Here is a 20,047-nt window from a genome sequence, read left to right as displayed (position 1 = left end):
GAGCAGGTTTGTTATGGAGAGTTCAGGCAGTCTGGGGGAAGGCAGGGAAGGGTGACTTTGGATTTGTCCCCAAGTCAGGACCTGCCCATCTGCTGCTGCCTTCTAGCCGCAGAGGGTCAGGCTTTGACAAAGGCATTAAAAAAAACAGGGCGCCTGGGTGGCTCAGTGGATTAAACCGCTGCCTTGGGCTCAGATCATGATCTCAGGGTTCTGGGATCGAGTCCTGCATCAGGCTCTGCTCAGCAAGAAGCCTGCTTCCTCCTTTCTTCTCTGCCTGCCTCTATGCCTACTTGTGATCTCTCTCTGTCAAATACATAAATAAAATCTTTAAAAAACAAAACAAAACAAAAACCAGGAAACCAGAATAAGCTACTGTGACAGCACAGAATGTTCAGGGTTATGGAGACTGTCGTATGGTGTGTGCACATTGTTTTCATCATCTGTCCTGATTTCTAATCCATTACCTTTATAAGAACTATCATAATTTAGGGTGGAGAATCCCCGGGCACATCCATTTGTGGGTCGGTTATGGTCCCATTCCAGCCTGAGTTCTACAAACACCTATGATGGAGAGTGAACTGAGGTTGGAGCTCAAATGCATTCAAACTTTTGAGAACTGAGCTTTGTAGACTTAGCAGGTAGACTCGGGTGATTGAATGACCTAACAGGAATTCGAGGTTCGGTGGCCGAAGCACACCCAGCGTGGTGGGGTAGGGATCCCTGCCGGCACCGCAGACCCAGCTAGCCATCAGCTGGGACGGGCACCGGCCGGAGCGACGAAAATCCGATCCCGGGACCCGTAGGTAGGAGGCTGAGGCTGTCGCGCGCGCCCCGCCTCTCCCGCGCCGCCCCGCCCCTGGCTTCCTCGTGACCTGGGTCCCGCCCCCCTCGGCCGCAGCACCCCCGGCTGATTGGCCCCTCCGCGGCGTATCCTCGGGCTGGCAGCCAGGCGGGCGCGTCACGTGGCCGAGCAGCGTCCAGGGCGCCGAGCCGCGGGCCGCCAGGCATGGACCGTCAGGCCGCCGGAGCCCGGGGGCCGGGGGCTGCTGAGCCGCCTCGGGGTCCGCCAGTGCCGAGCGCGCGGGAGTCGCCCCCCAGCCCGGGGGTGAGCGCGGCCGCCGGCAGCAGCGCGGGGCGGGAAGTTGCGGGGCTCGCTGGCCGGGCGAGGCGGGGCGAGGCGGGGCGAGGCGAGGCGAGGCGAGGCGGGGCGGGGGCCGTGGGGCCGGAGGAACGCCGTTTGGGCGCGCGCTGGCGCTGGAAACTGCCGGGCTGCGGCTGCCTAGGGCGTGGGAGGCGGCGGGGGAAGGCGAGCGGGGCGGGGGGGGGCGGGGGGGGCGGGGGGCGGGCCGGCCATCGCGGGGGCGCCTCTGCTTACTCGCTGAATGGGAGGTGATGCTGATGGCCAAGAACTGGGGGCCGCTGCCGGGGGCCTGGGCCGGGGCCAGGTGAGGGCTGCGAGCAGCGCGCTGTCCCCACTGGACTTGGGACCATGGGTGGGGATGCACGGCTCAACCTGAGCACCACATGACGTCTGAGGCGCGCTCTCCTTTTCTGTTTGCTGAAACCCAAGGCCCGGCTTGACGCAGGGGTTCCAGAAACTTGTTTTCATTTGCGCGCCAGACAGCTCCTGCTGTTTCAAAAGACCGTTATTACTGTCATCACCTGTCCCTGTTTACAGTCAGTCAGTCCTGCTGGATGGTGAGCTCCGTGAGGGTAGGAACCCTCTGCTGAGTGCTGTTAACCCGGCGCCTAGTGTCCTGCCGTGCCACGATAGACGCGGCTATTAATGGGAGAGAGGACAGGAAGACGCTGCTGTTAATGGGAGAGAGGACAGGAATGCTTGTTTAAGCATCAGAGATGGTACTAAACCCGAGTAAGATAACAAAAATGCAGTGATAGACATACACAAATTACTTTGGAGTGCGCATAGGATGATAGTGATTCCATCAGGATGTAGCAGGAAGGATGCGGGCTTTTCTCTCCAAGGGGACAGGTTGGTGGCGCCTGCAGAGGTGGGGAGCAAATGGGTGGGAGCTTCGGTGGCACAGCCTCAGGGCAAGGGGAGAGGACTATGCTCAACAGGTTGAGGGGTGATGATGGGTTGGTGTGAATGCCATGGCCAATTTTATGTGCCCACGTGGAGGGCTGTTGAAGATTTTTGAGCAGAGTGGTGGTTGATACTGTTAAGGCTGGGCAGGGTGGGTGAGTGGGGAGGGCAGGGACCTACCGCAGTGGTGCACATGAGAGATGCTGCCAGCTGACCTGTAGCCGTGACCAAGGGTTGTCACTGACTACAGGAGGTACAACTTATTCATTAAGGGAGGACTAGGTCATGAGCTAATTGGGGCAGGTGCCAAGTGCACTTTAGAGGTAGGCACAAAGAAGATGGGTTTAAACTCTACTGGTATTCCATTCCTGCAGGGTGTCAGGTGTTGTCATAAGTGTTATCATAAGCCCCTTGCAAGGTCAGAACAGTTATCCCCAATTTCTGGAGAAATTGGGCATGGTGGTTGAGGTTATCTCTCGGAGGTCACACTGAATGAATGGCAGAGCCGGGATTGAAACCAGATCTTTAATATGCGGGCTGTGAACATTTCTTGTTCTGTTTACAAAGCGATCTTGGAGGGGATGGGATTTCAGGAACTTTTGAGTGATGGGAGCAGAGAAGCAGATGGTTGGCAGTACGGGAAGAAGACTTCCCTTCAGCATCACTAAAGAATTACAGCTCTCTTGCCCCCATGTATCAGGAGACAGAATTTGTTAGAAAATGAAGTCACTGGAAAGGTAAAAATGAACATGGTGCACGTAGCAACTGCAGGAAATGGCTACCAACTGAGGGCTTAGGGAACGAAGGAATGAGGTTGGAATGATTACAATTTACAGGCTCAGAAGGGAGGCTTCGCAGAGCTGAAGTTCCAACTTCTGAGGAGGCGGCGCTGCCCACAGCCACGGCTGGGGTCTCCGAAGGCACAGGAGGGGGCCTGAGGGCCTGGGCTTCGGACCCCTGACGAGAGGGCCCAAAGAGGAGGTTGGCAAACTCTAAACTGGATGGAGCGGCCCCTGTAGGAGGGTGCCACGGGGCCCCGAGTGTCGCTGGGGGCCGAGTGTCACTGGGGTGGTGTCCACAGGAATAAGAGGGAGCAACGCCCTTCCCCCTCAGGCCTTGCCGCTGCTCATAGGGCAAAGCAGAAATGGGGGTTGCAGAGCCACAGCCCCATCCTCACAGAGGTGAGGGCGCGAGATGGTAGTTTAACCCCGGGGACATCCCACACAAATCCAAGTCCTGGGTAACCGTCTCTCCTTCTTGCAGGCCAGCTTTGCCCTCGCCGACCATTCCGGGCAGGAGCGAGAGGCCGAGAAGGCCATGGATCGGCTAGGCAAGTAGCCGGTGGAGACGGTGAGGGTGGGGTGGGGTCGGATGTGGGGACAGACCAAGGGAGTAAGGAAGAGAGGGACCGTCCCTACATCTTGTTGGCCTCCTCTTCCCAGCCAGTTCTCTTTGCTGCTGAGTTGTGTTTTCTGCCCAGTGTTTCCACAGTGCCCCTCTGTGGTAGCCCCGCTGGAGCTTCCATTAAGGAGGTCATGAGCTTGTGTTCAAACCCTTCCCTTCTCCTGAGAAAGGCAGCTTAGGGCAGCGTGGGCTTTGGAGCCAGGCAACATTATTTTCACTTTGAGCTTCAGCTCTGAGTGCTGGGTGAGTTTTGAGGCCTTAGATAAGTCATTTATCCTTTCTTCCTCTTTAAATAATAATGCTTAACTTCAGAGGCTGGTTCTGAGGTTGGGTGGGAGGATCTGGAGCTGTAATAGCCACCAGCTACTGCTACTCTTTAAATCTAAGCAAATTATAATTAAACACAATGAAAACCTCAGTTCCTTATTCACTTTAGCCACATTTCAAGTGCTCAGCAGTCCCACGTGGCTCTTGCTAGCTAGCCTGTTGGAGCACAGATGAGAGAAAATTACCATCATCACAGGAACTGCTTAGTGCTGGTCCGGAAAAGGCACTGTGCCGGCATGTAGGTATGGTCATAACTGACACTTGCAGAGTCAGGGCCAGGGACAATTCAAAGTGTTTCTTTTCCTGTTAGCCTTTTTTTTCTTTTTTCTTTTTTTTTAATTTAAGATTTTATTTATTTATTTGTCAGAGAGGAAGAGAGAGCACACGCGCACGCTCAAGCACACACAAGCAGGCAGAGCGGCAGGCAGAGGTGGAGAGAGAAGCAGGCTCCCTGCTGAGCAAGGAGCTGGACTTGGGACTCCATCCCAAGACCCTGGGACCATGACCTGAGCCAAAGGCAGTGGCTTAACTGACTGAGCCACCCAGGCATCCCAGTTAGCCCTTTTTTTCAAACAACTCTCACAATACTCTTGTCTTGATATTTACAGATGAGAAAACTGAGGCACAGAGTAAAAAATTAAAAGTGTGGTCAAACACATATAAGGTGTACATTTAGCAATTTTAAAGCATACATTTCAGTGGCATTTAGTCCCAATGCTGTGTAACCAGCATGGCTTAGTTCCTGAACATTTTCAGCACCCCACGAGGAAACCCTGTACCTGATAAGTAGCTACACCCGCTTCCCTGAACCTCTGGCGACCATGATCAGCTTTCTGTCTCCATGGATTTCCCAGTCCTGGACAGGTGCATGTGAGTTGCATGATATCCTGTGTAACCTTTTATGTCTGGCTTGTTTTGCTCAGCATAATATTTCCAAGATTCATTCATGGAGCATGAATCAGTACATTCCTTTTTATGGCTGAATCTTTCCATCATCAGGATGCGCTACATCTTGCTTGGTTATTCATCCTGTGGATGGGCATTTATTTGGGTTGTTTCCACCTTCTGGTGGTCGCAAACAGTGCTGTCAAGAATATTTTTGTATCAGTCTTGTTTAAATACCTGTTTTCAGTTTTTTGGGATATCTGTTTAAGAGGGGAATTGCTGGGCTGTGTGCTAGTTCTGTGTTTTAAGTTCTTTTTTTTTTTTTCTTTTTAAAGATTTTATTTATTTATTTGACAGCTAGAGATCGCAGGTAGGCAGAGAGGCAGAGAGGAAGGGAAGCAGGCTCCCTGCTGAGCAGAGAGCCTGATGCAGGGCTTGATCCCAGGACCCCGGGATCATGACCTGAGCCGAAGGCAGAAGGCAGAGGCTTTGAGCCACTCAGGCACCCCATGTGTTTTAAGTTCTGGAGGGCTTGGTGGAGTCCGTTTCCACTCAGTCACACAATAATAATTGGCACAACTGGCATTCAGACCGGGGTAGTCTGGCTTCAAAACCCATGCCCTGAACTATTGTTTTTTTGCTTATAGCTACCATTATTTTACAGTGTTAGTAGCATAGCTGTGTTTAGGCTAATTCTTTTTCAGCTCTGACCTGCCATCACTATAGCTCAATGTGCTGGGAGGCCCATTATCCTCCCCCAAATTTTCTTCCATTATTTTGAGACCTTTTGAAATTATACCTTCCAGCCCTCCCCAGTATTGGGAGGAGGAGACGTGGCTGTCTCTTGTGACTGGATGGGTTCTGCCCTTCTGCCCGCTTTCCTCTTGCTGTCCCCTTGCCCTGTGCTCCCTGAGGATGAACAGAGAAATAGAAGAGTTCAAATTCAAGTTTGTATTGTGAAAGCTTGTCATTTGTCTACATGCCTTTTGCCTCAATTACCTGTAAACTACCAAAACACATAAACTATAATTGATTTGCTTGATTCCCTGTGTGAATTACAAGACTTTTCAATTGCCTCATTTAAGGCAAAATGTTTTATTGAAAAAATGATCAGCCCTTGTTTGAGAAAGATAAACAGAACATTTTATTTTTTAAGTGTTCAGGTGGCTGAGGAACTCTGTACCCTTGTTTCACTCTTGCCCTCTGAGTAAGTCTGCCAGACATTTTCCAAGCACACAAGTAGCCTTGTATTGTTGCTAGTGTTTTTTTCAGACCTTCTTCCTTCTTCCTTCCTTAGCCAGTGGAGCACAGAGCATCCCTAATGGTAGTCCTACCCACGGTGAGGGCACCCACTCGGAAGAGGAAGGGTTTGCTGTGGATGATGAGGATTCTGACGGGGACCTGAATACCTGGGAGCTGTCAGAAGGCGTGTCCGACCGTCCGCCCAAGGAACAGGCTGCTGATCTTTTTAATGAGGACTGGGACTTGGAGTTGAAGGCAGATCAAGGGAATCCGTATGGTAGGTATGGCGTATCTAGGGTCCTAGACCAAGGTTCGGAGAGCCTCCTACTGTATTACCCCAAAGGCAGGCAGTTTGGAAGACGGACCCAGTCTCTGAGCCTATCCTGATACCTGGTACAGGGCTGAAAGGTCTGTGACAGCTTCTCTTCATATTGGGAAAAAAAATGCAAATTTTGCAGTTGACTCTTAAAATATCTGTGTGAATCTAGCAGCTGCAGAGAGAAGTGCTGTCTTCTGCATTTGCAGCCTCTGCACTGCTAAGGGCTCTGCTCTGAGAAGCACCACCCAGGGGGGTCCTCAGACCGCAATCCAAGGAGGGCTCTGTGTGTGTGCTTTTGAACTGCAAATGTCTGTCTCCCCTCCCCTCCTGCCTTTAATTTTTTTTTTTCCTTTAAACTGCTTGCAGATGCTGATGACATCCAGGGTTGCATTTCTCAAGAGGTCAAACCTTGGGTCTGCTGTGCCCCGCAAGGGGACATGGTCTATGACCCCAGTTGGCACCATCCACCTCCGCTGATACCCCATTATTCCAAGATGGTCTTCGAAACGGGACAGTTTGATGATGCTGAAGATTGAGTCTGCAGCTGTTTGCCTGGTGGGTGGGCCTGCCCTCCAGATGAAGGTCTCTCTTCCTTTCATTGAGGTGAGAGGTCACATTTGAGGACACATTCCCAGTGATCCCTGAGTCGGACACACAGACTGGTGTTAACTAAGGCCCCGATGTCCTCCAGTTCTGTTGTTGTTGTTGTTTTTCATGAGGTCCTCCTTGGGACATGTGAGTGTTTGTGTCTGTGTCAGGAGGAGTTGTGTTCTTTATAAATAAAGGTAGAAAAATTTGAAACGCTTTTGTTTACTACCCCCCCTTTTTTAATTGGATACTTACCAGCAAAGCCTTATTTCTTCAGTTAAAGTCCCTAGCTTACATTTTAAGATTGGAGGTACTTGGACCCTTAAAATTACTCTATGGAAGAAAATAATTTTTTGGCCAGAGAGTAGAATCCAAGTCATGTTGGTGACTTTGTGGCTGATTTCTATTCCTGTTGATGAAGAGTTGACCATTTACTTAACAAGGACTTTCAGCGAGCTAGAACACGAAATGGCAAATAAATTAAACCAGCAATTATATAGCTCTCAGTTGATGAAAGGATTTTGAACCTTATTTTACATTTAATTTTTTGCTCTTTACAATTACTACATGAAGTCACATTTTTAAAAAATGGCCTTATTTTATTTTTTCAAGATTTTATTTGTAAGTAATCTCTACACCCAACATGGAACTTGAACTCACAACCCTGAGATCAGGAGTTGCACACTCCCCCTGACTGAGCCAGCCAGGCACCCCTAAATTGTGTCATTTTAGAGATGAGGAAAACAAGACTCAAAATGTTTTGACTTCGGCAGGATCCCAGAGCCAGGAAGTGGCAGAGCCATGCCGTAACCCCACACATGAGTCTGAGGTGTGCTTTCCTCAGCTGCTCAACCCCTTGTGAGTACCATCCTGGAGGTGGGTTCTGGGGCTGTGCCTTGGCAGGTCTGTGATGCACCAGCCTAAGTTGCCTTTGCCTCTCTGGCCAGCTCTGGGATTGCTTCTTCCCTCCCTGCCTCCTTCTTGAAGTTGAATCAAGAACAAAGTGTGTGAACAAAGTGTGTGCCCTACAAAGTGTGTGAGCAGGGCAGAACCTTATGAGGGATAGTGGTGGCTTTCGCTATGAGGGGCCTCCTGACCAAAACCATCCCAGGGAGAAAAAATGTTCCCTCTACCACTGTTGCTAAAGGGACAGTCGTAGACCATATCACCACACAACTCTTTCTTTCCTCCTCCTCCTCCTCCTCTTCCTCCTCTTCATCTCAGTGGCTGGAGCTGATTAGACCAGTGTGAAAATGAGCATTTTGGTGTGAAAACGTGAACTTGAGAAACTGAGCCAAGAAATGTTGGGGGCTTGAGGAGGATAGATGGCAGAACGGCAAGGCTGTGCTGTTGATGGGATGTGTTGGCCCATGCATGAGCTGGAGCAGCAAGGCAGCTGAAACTGAATAAAAGTGAATAGAGGTACAAGTCATGAGGTGAGGGAGTATACGGGTGTTGGAGGGAGGAAAGAAAATGGGGTAGGAAAAGCCCATGTGTGTGAGAGGCTGAGCAAAGGAGATTCACCAGGTCTTGCTGCTGTGATCCAAGGAGCAGCTGAAAGTCTAGGACACTTTCGTTTTGTAGTAGTTAATCTTTGCAGTTCCTCCTTTAGGTTGTTTCCAACAAAGTGGGTTAGAGGGCAGTAGGGTCTACTGGAGGAAGGATGTAGAAATTTGGGTATGTCAGGAGTGCAAGAGAAAGAGGGAGCTTAGTCAGTTGTTCTGATTCAAATAGTGTTCTGGTGCCCCTCACCCCCACCCCTCATTGGGTGAGCCAAGCACAGAGAGATGTAGAAGGTAATTCTCCAGGCTGTGAACATTGGTTATCTTGGGGTGAGGTGGGAAGTAAGGGGGAAAAAGTAATGAGATGGAAAAATACTAATGAAAATACATACCATAAAGCTGCTCTGATAATACTGTAAAGATGAAAACGTTGCGTATGCAAGTGACAAGGACTAACACGAACAAATGGAAACGATTATGTGATGGAATTGCAGGGAGTTCCTTCTTCTTTTTTTTTTTTTTTTTTTGAAATATTTTATTTATTAGAGTGTACGCAAGTGGCAGGAAGGGGCAGAGGGAGAGGGAGAGAATCTCAAGCAGACTCTATGCTGAGTGTGGAGCCAGATGTGGGGCTTGATCCCACGACTCTGAGATCAGGATCTGAGCCGAAACCAAGAGTCAGATGCTTAACCGACTGAGCCACCCAGGCGCCCCTTGAAAAACTTCTAAAAATAAGAACTTTCCAAAAGCCTTTGTGTTAAATTAGATTAGGATTCAATTAGGATTCCTTTTTTTTTTTAATTTTTAAAAGTAACATATAGGAATGGAACAGAGAGAAGTGTCCAGAAGCAGTGAGTTTTCCAGCCATGGTTTTTTTTTTTAAAGATTTATTTATTTATTTATTTGACTGAGAGATCACAAGTAGGCAGAGCGACAGGAAAAGAGAGAGAGGGAAGCAGGCTCCCCACTGAGCAGAGAGCCTGATATGGAGCTTGATTGCAAGACCCTAGATCATGACCTGAGCCGAAGGCAGAGGCTTTGTCTAACCCACTGAGCCACCCAGGCACCTCCCAACCATGCTTTAATGTGAAAGCCTTCAATCAATGACCAAGTAATTTTTGTTCTCTTAAAACTATAGAGTGTGTATGACAAATGAGTTTGTAGGATAAATTGTTAGATAGACAAAATTGTGGTTATTTAAAAAATAATGGAATAAAAGGAAATATTGCAATGATTTCTAACCAGTGTCCTATAATGAAGAATTCCAGTTTTTAGGTACTCAAGAAAATGAAAAACAAAACAAAACACCAGCAAAACTTCTGTCTATTCAAATCCCTGAATGCTGAGCTGAGAAGCGTCAATCTCATGGGGAAATGTGAACTTAGATGTTGCTTAGTTTGGGCTTGTACTATGTGTAGGAATTCTCTCTGCCCACTTCTAGTCGTGGGGAGCTCAGTACCTCAGAAGGGGCCGATCCACTGCTGGCTAGTGCTCTTTGTTAGAAAATTCGCCCTTGTATTAACTTGGAATTTACCCATTTGGTCCTGGTCTGCTCTGTGGTTCTGTCCTTCAAATATAGAAGATTAGCAATCTTCTCCTCCGCCCCTCCGGCTCTTTGTTTCTAGCTAAATAATCAACAGGCAATTGCATATGTGTGTCTGGAATCAGAAAAGGGAGAGGAGGAGAGAGGGCAGGAGGGAGGGGAAGGAATGTGGTGGGGATCTTTGAGGTTTTGTAGGTGTTGCAGCGCTGACAGAAGTTGAACTTGTTCTGTGCAGGCTAGTGGGAAGGAGAGGGCCAAGGACGGGACCTTGTGGCTTATTAGCAACGAAAGGTTAGAGGGAAGGGTGGGATCCCAGAGCCAGGCTGTGGCAGGGAGGAGGAGGAAAACCAGGGGAGGATGGGTGCCTCCCAAACCAAATCTGAGAAGAGAGTTGTAAGAAAGGGGGTTGGCAGGGCGCGTGGGTGGCTGAGCTGTTAAGCGTAGGCGTTTAGCTCAGGTCATGATTCCAGGGTCCCGGCATCGAGCCCTGTATCAGGCTCCCTGCTCAGCGGAGAGCCTGCTTCTCCCGCTCCAGGTCCCCCATGCGCTTGTGTTCTCTCTCTTGCTGTGTCTCTCTCTGTCATAAATAAATAAAATAGTAAAGAAAAAAGGAAGGAGGACAGCGAGTCCTCTTATAGAGAGACACCAAGTAAGGTGAAGGCTTCAAAGGACTTTCTGGGATGCGGGAGTAAGAAAGTGTTTGTGTAATGTACTGACTTGGGGCAGGTGCGGGGTGGGGAGCATGGGCATTTCAGGCTTAAACATTTTGGGGGATTCATGCGGCCACTTGACCTGCTGCCTTTGGTTACTCTGGTTTTTCTTGACTGGGGGGTGGGGGGAGGGTTGGGCAATGGTGTGTCCCAGCCAGCTTCCCTCAGGATGAGATGTGAGCTAGCCTGGGAAGAGTCCACAGAAGTGGACAGAAGCCACTGGAGAAATGTAGGTGCTAAGGGACTGTTAGGAGGAACAAAAGAGAAGCTTTTATTCTGACATGTCTTGCAAGCAGTATCGTTTGCCCAGAAAAGAGTCACAACTGACTGCAGCAAAGTTTTGAGTGAGGGAAAGGAGAGTACAGACGTGTTTTTCAAGTGACTGGAGGGCATTTGTGATGTGCCTTTGTTTCTCTCACGCCGGCCCTCTCTCCGTGCAGGCATGCTGTTCATTGCCTCACTGGGGGCATGTGACAGGGTTGAAGACAACCAAGACATTTTTCTATCTTTTGTTTTACAAAAAGGGACTTACTTTGTTTTTAAATGTTTCTTTCTCTTTTCCCTCCCTGCCTCCCTTTCTTCCTTTTCCTTGTAAAGAGGCAAGGGGATTTTGGATCAAAAGACTATGTGTCTTGAAGAAATTTGGAGGGAAAGAATGATCCTCCACCCCCCTTCCCCAATCCCCTGGGTTGTGAGAAGAAAGATAGGAGAAGACACGTGAGCCCTGCTTCCTGCTGTGTCCCTGGGAGTTAGATCCTCAGAGAGTGATAGATGTTGATGCTTCTGTTTTTTTTTTTTTTTAAGATTTTATTTATTTGAAACAGAGCATGAGCAGGGGGAATGGCAGAGGGAGAGAGAAGGCTCCCCGTTGAGCAGGGAGCCTGATGCAGGGCTGGATCCCAGAACCCTGGGATCATAACCGGAGCTGAAGGCAGATGCTTAACTGACTGAGCCACCCACGTGCCCCTCTTTGTTTTTATATATATATATATATATATTTTTAAAGATTTTATTTATTTATTTGGCAGAGAGAGACACAGTGAGAGAGAGCAGAAGCAGGGGGAGTAAGAGAGAGAGAAGCAGGCTTCCCGAGGAGCAGGGAGCCCAATGCGGGGCTCGATCCCAGGAGCTGAAGGCAGACGCCTAACGACTGAGCCACCTAGGCACCCCTGTTTTTATATTTCTCTCTGGATGAAAATCTTTCAGTTTTTGTACTGTAGCAGAAGAAACAGAACCATGCCATTCACAATTTGTATAGATAATTCTGGGTTTTTTTTTGATGACTCCACTATATGTCTGTTACGACTTTCTTCTCTGTGGGAAATTCTGGGGGGAATGTACACTTTCACTCTACCCCTAAATTAGTCTGGGGACAGTTTGGTCATCATGAGACCACAGGATGCTATGGTAGGTGGAGCTTCCCCTAGCTTTGCTTTTTTTTTTTTTTTTTTAAAAGATTTTATTTTTAAGTAATCTCAACACGCAACATGGGACTCAGACTCACAACCCAGAGATCAAGAGCTGCACGCTCCATGACTGAGCCAGCCAGGTGCCCTACAAGCTTTGCTCTTAAATGTCTGAATGGCTGGGTGGATTGACTGTAGAAGCTGCAGATGACCTCTCTGTGTATAGAAGTAACCGGTGGGTCTGCACGGAGGACCTGCCCTGAGGAAACCCGAGAGCCCCTTCCAGGGAGATGGAAGTGCACTCATCCGCTAAGTAAATACCGTGGTGCTACAGTACCCGTGTTTTTCCAGACTTTGCCTTCTTGGACCCAACTTTTTATAAGATGGTTGGAATATGGAAAAAGAAAAAAAAACCCCTGAACCCTGGCTGGAGCCTATCTGGATTCTGTCTCCCAGTTCTCCCCAAGTAGACTCCCCACCCAAATAGCTAAAAATGCTGGATCTGGAGGGCTGTGCCTGTGTGTGCATACACATGTGTGTGAGCGTGGCTGGCCAGGGAGAAGAAGCTGGAGGGTGTAACAGGAAGGCAAGCGGCGGGGCTGGCTCCCACTTTGTTGACTTAGTGAGTCTGGCTGCAGAGCGGAGGTCTTTGGAAAATGGCTTCGCTGCTTCTGGCAGGTTCTACTGAGCTGGTTCCGGGGCTGAGCTAGATCTTGCAGGTGTTTATGGGCTTGGGGTTGGGGGGCACCAAGGTTTGCAGAATTCCACCAGGATCTGTGGCCTGTGGAGTAAAATATAGGCTTGGTTTCTGAAGACGCTATCTCTCTCCAGGATTTTGTGGTCCTCCCCTTTGAGTTGGAGAAATGTCCCGAGGAAGGACACTTCCATTTCTGACCATTGCAAGGTGCAATTTTTTTCCTTTTTTTTTTTTTTAAATTTCTGGTGAGATAATTGTGATTTCAGAAACAATTTCCTCTGACCACGTCTTAGCTGTTCAACAAATGGGGCAGATGTAAGTTAGAGCCATGTGTTTGGCAATTCTGGGCGGACGGGGGAGTTTCTCCTGGCTGTGGCCTGCGACCCTATTCCATTTTTCCAGCAGGTGGCAGTAAAGACCCACGCACTGTCTTCTGCGTGACCCACTGGGTGAGGGGCCCTGGAGGAGGTGAGGCCTGGCTCAGGGTTACCATCCTGTTAGTGGGCCTCCCGCCGGCTGGCAAACTTCCCCCTGAATTCACGGGCAGGGTTTACTCCTGATTTTAGACGTGACGTTTCTCAGAAAAGGTTGCTGTGGAATCTAGGGTAAGGGTCACCATTGTTAACTGCCCCCTACACCTACCTGGGAGGCTGGCTTATGGTGAGTGCTTAGTACATGCTTGCTGACTTCAGCCAGAGTGTGCATATATGTGAGGGAGAGTAAAACACATCCTCCCTCTGTCATATGGTGCATCAGGTGGTTTTCCTTATAAAGTCAGCCTCATAAATCTCATTTTACAGAAGAAGTTGAGGCTCGGGGAAGAGGAATAATTGGCCAAAGATCACAAAGACAGGTTCTGATCCCTTATCTGGGCTTCTGTGCTTGCTCTCCCAAGTTGGGAAACACGGAGATGTACCAAACATCTAGGACAAATTTTGTTTCAGAAAAAGCAAGGAAATGCAATGCAGGTTTGATCTTTATTCATCCGTTTATTTCTGAACACCTGCTATATTCTGTGTGCGGAGGCTGGAAGGTTGGGGGACCCGGTTCCTGCTCTCAGGGGGCTCAGAGCCTAGGGCGAGGGAAGTGGCCCTGGAGGACTGCGCATGCCCAACGTGCAGCGGGCTCCTGGAAAAAGGGCGGGACGCTCGGGTGACCCCTCCAAGGCTAGAGGGCCCTGGTGCTGAGTCCTTGAGGATTTGGCCAGGCAAGAGGTGGCAGGGATCGTCCAGGTAGTGGCACCGTATGTGCCCAGGCCCTAGCTGGGAGCGGGCTCACATATATGGGGAACTGACAAGGGACATTGTGAAGGCGATGTGAGGTGAGCCAGGGGCCCTGGAGCCCAGGTGGCTTAAGAGGTGCAGGAATGAAACACGGGCAGAACTTCATTTTCAGAAGATCCCTCTAGTTTCTGGTGGAGAGCATGGCCAAGAGGGAAGGCAGGGAGGGTATCTGGGGCTGTAAGCTAGTAAGAGAGGACGGTGACCACAAGTAGAATGACAGCTGTGGAGCGGGAGGGACACTGACAGATCTGAATATAGTGCCGGCAGGAGTGGGGATGGAGTGAGGGTAGGACGAGGGAAGGGAAGGAGCCTGGGGAGACCCTGGGTCCTGGCTTGGGCAGCTGGGTGGATGCGGTGGGCTCTGGTGTGCAAATTATCTTGGCAGTTCATGAGATGTTCCCACCCAGTGTTTGTAGAGGAAGGTGCCATGTGTCCCAGATGTTCACCTTTGTTCTCAGGTTTTGGAGGACGCCTCTGCTTTGTGCTGCCCCGCACCCTGAACATTGGACAATCATGCCTTAGGTACCCTCTGGCTTTCCTCTGCTTTTCTCTCCGGGAGCATCCCCGAGTGCTCAGGAGATGGTACTGAGGTGTGCGTTCTGGTTGCCTCTCCTGCATCTATCCCGCTCCTCTGGAAGACCACCCCTTTCTCATGCTACCTGTGAACCCTGGGGAGAGCTAACTCCACCCTTGGAGGTAGGGACGAGGCCTGGGGTGGAGGCCCAAGTTCACCTGCATAGTGGAATCTCTCCCCCTCTGTGTTCGTCTCCTAGGCTGCCTAACAAAGTACCATGAACCTGGTGGCTTAAGACAAAAGAAATTTATTTTCTCATCATTCTGGAGTCCAGAAGTTCAAAATCAACTTATCAGCAGGACTGTGTTCTCTGCGGAGGTTTAGAGGAGATGAGGTTCTTGGATTCTTTTAGCTTTTGGTGGCTTCCCCCATTCCTTGGCTTGTAGCCATTCACTGTAGTCATGGTTTCGTCTTCACGGGCTTTCCTCTCTGGGTCTTTCTCATCTTCTGTCTCTTTTAAGGATATTTGTTGTTGGACTTAGGGCCCAGCTGGTACTCCAGGATGATCTCATTGTAAGGTCCTTAGCTTCATTGCATCTATAAAGACCCTTTTTTTTTTTTCCCATATAAGGTCATATTCATGGGTTCCAGAGGTTAGGAGAGGGGCACATTTTTGTGTGTGTGTGTTGGGGGGAGCTGCCATTCAACACAGTACAACTCTGTGGATGGCAGGAAAGAATGAAATTGGGACCAAGATGACATCACTGAGCCCCTCTATCAAGCAGCCCAGCTGCCTGCCTATTTCAGGACTTCTGGTTATGTTATTCAACAAAACCTCCTTACTGCTCTAAGCCAGGCTGATGGACTTTGTCCCCTGGCACTTGGTGCTGAATGTGGACCTCTGGAGTTCTGCGTGTAGGCAGTTGGGAGTGAGGGAGAGATCACGGAGACTGGAATTTTCGGCCGGGCTTTATTGTTGACTCTGTGTGACCTTGGGCAAGCCGCAGCCCCACGGACCGCTGGTATGAATATATAAATGGGGTCCTGGTCCCTGCAGAAGGCCCTTCAAAATGGAAACCACTGTGGTTTCTGGTGTTACAGCCTCTGCATTCCAAGAAGGACATACTAGAACTGGAAAGGGGCCAGACAATGGAGCGATGAAGGGCTTTTCCCATCAAGGCATGCTCCACGGTTGGAATTCTTTAGCCTGGAAAGATGGAGGCCGAGGAGGAGGCATAATCCCAGTCCTTTAGACAATAAGGCTCATCGACAAGGTGGAAGAACAGACTTGCCCCTTACGTCCCAGATTCCTTAGCCCCGAGGGTGCCGCTCCTAACGCTTTGAGAAGCTGTTTGAGGGCTGACCATAGAAAGCGCTCCTTTACCCAGTGGGGAGGCGAACGCGAGGCTCTTGGGCAGTCTGGTGTAGTGCCCTGCGGTCAGGTGGGCCTGGCTTCCACTCCCAGCTCCAGTGGTGTGCTTGTGAGCCATCTGCTTTTCTCCCCGAGTCTCGAATTGCTCATAGGTAAATTGGGGGCCGTAACTATAGCCTTATAGCTCCCAGCTCTGACACACACATGATCAACTTCCTGCTTGTTCCCGCAGGTGGCCCCCACGCATGCCCGAGACCTCTTTCCTCTGCCTCGCTCAGGGGCCGTGGAAGCAACTCCTACCCACCTTTCCCTCCTTGTCTGTTTCCCTCTTCCTTCCTCGTTATTCTTGTATGCACAAGAACCCTGATCGTCTCTCCCATCTGAAAACAACCCTCTCTTATCCCACTTCCCCTTGAGCTCCTGCCCACTTTATCAGCCCCACTTGGCAGCAAAACTCCTTGGGAGAATTGTTGGTACTTGTCTCCTTTGCTCAAGGAATCTTTGCACGATGGATACTCTTATTTCATATAAATGGAATCATACAGTATATGGCCTTTTGTATCTGGCTTATTTTACTTAGCAGGATGTTGTCAAGGTCTCTCCATGTGGTAGCAGGTCCTAGAACATAATCCTTTATGATAGCTAAATAATATTCTCTTACATCACTACACCACATTTCTTCATCATCACCTTCACTCATCACCTCATCAGCTGATGGCCACTTGGGTCCTTTCTACCTTTCGGCGATCACGAGTAGTGCTGCCGTGAGCGCTTGTGTGCAAGTTTGTGTGTGAACCCGTTTTGTCTGTTGTTGAATAAATTGGCCACGAGCATTGTATTTTCTTTCTGTCTGATTTTATACTCTGCAAAGATTATTTCTGTGACCTGAGATTCATCCGTCTTCTTGCAAAGCAGTAGCTTGCTTATTTGCATTCCCAGGTAATATATCATTATGTGAAGATATGTGAAGATTTACTGAAACTAGTGTTGATGGATTTTGTCCAATTTTGGGTTGTTATGGGGACCGATGCTATGAGTGTTCTCGATCTTGTCTTTTGGTGAGCACATGTACAGTTGGCTGTCAGACGCACCTAGGAGTGGAGTGGCTGGGTCGCAGTTGGTGCACCTGTTGGCTTTAGTAGGAAACTGTCAAAGGGCTTTCGGAGTGGTTCCAATATTTTTACTTTATTTTTTGTTTTTTATTTTTTAAAGACTTCATTTATTTATTTGAGAGAGAGTGAGAGGGAGTGCGTACAAGCCGTCGGAGGGCAGAGGGAGGGGAGAAGCAGACTCCCCACTGAGCAGGGAACGTGATGTGGGACTTGATCCCAGGACCCTGGGATCATGAACTGAGCCCAAGGCTGACGCTTAACAGATGGAACCACCCAGGTGCCCCCCAAGGAGTGTTTGGAAGTTCCAATTGGTCTGACATTTTCACTGACACTTGACATTTCCACTTGAGTGTTTAGTAGACATCTCAAACCTGGCAAGTCCCAATCGCAACTACTTATTGTGTCCTATAAACCTGCTCCCTATTAATCTGACGGCAGTGTGGTCCTTCCAGAAAGCTTGGAGTCATTGTGATCTATCCTTTTGCTATCTTACATCCAATGTCAGGAACTGATTTGGCTTCCAGACACATCTGAACTATGACCTCATCGCCCGTCCTGCTACCAGCCTTGTTGGAGCTACCATCATTTTTCATCTAGATTGCTAGGAATAGAAATAACAATCTTTCTTTCTTTCTTTTTTTTTTTTTTTTTAGAATTTTATTTATTTGACAGAGAGACAGTGAAAGAGGGAACCCAAGCAGGGGGAGGGGGAGAGGGAGAAACAGGCTTCCCGAGGAGCAAGGAGCCTAATGCAGGGCTCGATCCCAGGACACTGGGATCATGACCTGAGCCAAAGGCAGATGCTGAATGACTGAGCCACCCAGGTGCCCTAGGAATACCTTTCTGTTTGGGTCTCCAGGCTTCCATTCCACATATTCTGAGCACAGCAGCCAGGATGATCTTTTTTTTTTTTTTTTTTTTTAAGAAATTTTGGTAAATGACACAGAACATAAAATTTACCACTTTAAGCACCTATGGTGCAGTGGCATTAAATACATTTACAGAGTTGTGTGGCCCTTACCACTGGGTGATCCTCTTAATATGTAAGTTAGATCACCTTACTCCTTGGCTCTAACTCGGGGGACTCAGCATTGCGGAGAAAGAGTCCACGATTTTAAAATTTTACAGCGGCCCATCAGTCCTTGTCCAGCCTGGTCTCCTGTTACTTCCGTGACTTCATCTTCTCCTTGGCTCTCTCCATGCCAGGCCCTGAGGCCTGCTCGTGTTCCTGGAACAAGCTGGGTATGGCCCTTAGGACTTTTGAGTTGGGGATTGCCTCTGTCTGTCTGGAGTTCTCTGCCCCTAGATATTCCTGTGGCCACCTCTCCTGCCCCCTTAAAGCTTTGCTCACTTGACTTGAGGAGTTTTGCCCACTATATGGATTTAAATATGAGAGCAGGCTTGTGGTTCAAGAATGCTCCGGGTGAAAGGTTTTTTTTTTCCCCCCTACTGTCCACCCACTTCAATGTTTATTTAACATGGGCAGTTTTCCTTGCTACTCTGTGGGGAATTTTATTCTACAAGCTGATTGCTAGCCCACTCCTGTCCTGGGGAGGTAGCCCAGCCTGACAGAAGGCTGTCGGTCAGATTCTCCACCTTGACTGGGAGTGGCTCTGTCTCCCCTTTCATGCTTTCTTCCAGGCCTTGAAAAGCCAAGCTCAAGGTTGCTTGGCTTTGGCATGTTTCCTCAGGGAGAAAGCCAGTTTCCACATCCTGTCCGGGTTCCTGCTTTCCCTTCTTTTTTTGGCCTCTGACCCTTTTTGCCAGCTCACTTGGTGCCTTTAAAGGAGTGAAACATTTCATCCAGCACTTTTAATGTTTCAGCAGGAAGTAGTTCAGAGTGTCTAGTCTGCTCTATTGCCAGAACCAGAAGTGCATTTAATGGCAGATTCAGGAAGGCAGCACATTATAGGAGAAAAGACTGGGGTTCAGGAATCCTTGGGCCCAATCCCAGCCCTCTGCCTTCAACCAGCTTGATTTTAGACAAGTCACATGGACCCTCTGGGCCTCAGCGCCTTCCTCAGAAACATAAGGGCTGATGGGGTGGGTGGCCATCTAGATTCTGTGACTCTGTGGTACTGAGAGACTCTCTGTTTTGAGGGAGCACATGACTGGGGGTGGGGAGCAGAAGCTCACTCTTCAGGTGTCCTCTCTGTGTCCTCTCAGTGGTCTGCCAGGCCCTGGGTCTGGTTTTGAAGAAGAGATGACAAATGTATAGTGTTGGTGGTAAGAAATATGAAATGAAGAACAATAATCAATTCCTCACAGAGGGGAGGAAGATTGGGGAGAGCAGAGGGAGACCAGTTTATAGCCAAGGCCATCGTTTCTGGGTTGGTGGGCTGGACAGGGGCGACAAGATTGTGGACTCAGTATGTCATGGGTGAGGATTTGCCTTTGTGCTGGTGACTAGACCCCCAGTGAGAGGAAGGTCTCGAAAGCAGAGGCTTAAGACCTGGCCCACATCCCTTCTTGCGCCCTTCCCTTCTGATACCTTACATTCATGTCAGGAAGCTTCCTTTGTCTTAAATATATGTGTGTGTCTATAAGGTTTTCTATTTTGTAATTTCGTATATAATTATATGGATTTACATAAATACCTTTATTTATATATAAGTTCAATTAATAGACTTTATTTTTAGATTTTCAAAAAAACGGAGAAGACAGTTGAGTTTCCACGCACCCTACGCCTGGTCTCCCTTTTTACTAACATCTTACGTTAATGTGATACTTCCGTTACAATGAATGAAGCGATGATGCATTGTGATGAACTAAAGCCTATAGTTTATTTAGATTTTCCTAGGTTTTGCCTAATGTCTTTTTCTGTTCCAGGATCCCATCCAGGAAACCATGTTACATTTAATTATTAGGTCTTTTTAGGCTTTGCCTGGCTACTGTTGTGACAGTGTCACTTTTTTTATCCAGTTTATTTATTTATTTTTTAATTGCGGTGAAACCCACAAAACACACAGTTTAACCCTTTTTCGGCATACAGCTTAAGTACATTCGCATTGTTGAACAGTCATCACACTGTCCAACTTCAGAACTTTGTCGTCACCGCTGATGAAACCCCGGAACCTGTGTTAGTCTCCCTCCTCC

General features: G+C 48.9%; 1 protein-coding gene across 6 annotated transcripts; it reads left to right on the top strand.

Moving 5' to 3' along the window:
- The first annotated feature begins 930 nt into the window (after positions 1–930).
- Positions 931–7,025, top strand: COPRS (coordinator of PRMT5 and differentiation stimulator). 6 transcript variants are annotated; one of them, XM_032321936.1, is made up of 5 exons: positions 931–1,105; positions 3,311–3,377; positions 4,535–4,648; positions 5,961–6,182; positions 6,591–7,025. In XM_032321936.1, the coding sequence occupies exons 1-5, from the start codon at positions 1,007–1,009 to the stop codon at positions 6,758–6,760; spliced, it is 672 nt and encodes a 223-aa protein (XP_032177827.1). In that variant the 5' UTR covers positions 931–1,006; the 3' UTR covers positions 6,761–7,025. The 6 variants fall into 6 exon arrangements, with proteins under 6 accessions (XP_032177827.1, XP_032177831.1, XP_032177828.1 ...); XM_032321937.1 differs by lacking the exon at positions 931–1,105 and adding an exon at positions 1,225–1,445; XM_032321938.1 differs by lacking the exon at positions 931–1,105 and adding an exon at positions 1,478–1,698.
- Positions 7,026–20,047: the final 13,022 nt, after the last annotated feature.

Source organism: Mustela erminea, chromosome 18 (assembly GCF_009829155.1).
Source record: "Mustela erminea isolate mMusErm1 chromosome 18, mMusErm1.Pri, whole genome shotgun sequence".
NCBI lineage: Eukaryota > Metazoa > Chordata > Mammalia > Carnivora > Mustelidae > Mustela > Mustela erminea.
The sequence above is the reverse complement of the archived record's forward strand: the minus strand, read 5'-3'. Positions and strand labels throughout refer to the sequence as shown.

What these genes read in the sequence shown, in the direction of transcription:
- COPRS (XM_032321936.1), top strand. Translation starts at nt 1,007, where the DNA reads ATGGACCGTCAGGCCGCCGGAGCCCGGGGGCCGGGGGCTGCTGAGCCG. An exon ending in AGTCGCCCCCCAGCCCGGGG is followed by an intron (nt 1,106 to 3,310) that starts GTGAGCGCGGCC and finishes TCCTTCTTGCAG; the next exon opens with GCCAGCTTTGCCCTCGCCGA. An exon ending in GAAGGCCATGGATCGGCTAG is followed by an intron (nt 3,378 to 4,534) that starts GCAAGTAGCCGG and finishes GAACATTTTCAG; the next exon opens with CACCCCACGAGGAAACCCTG.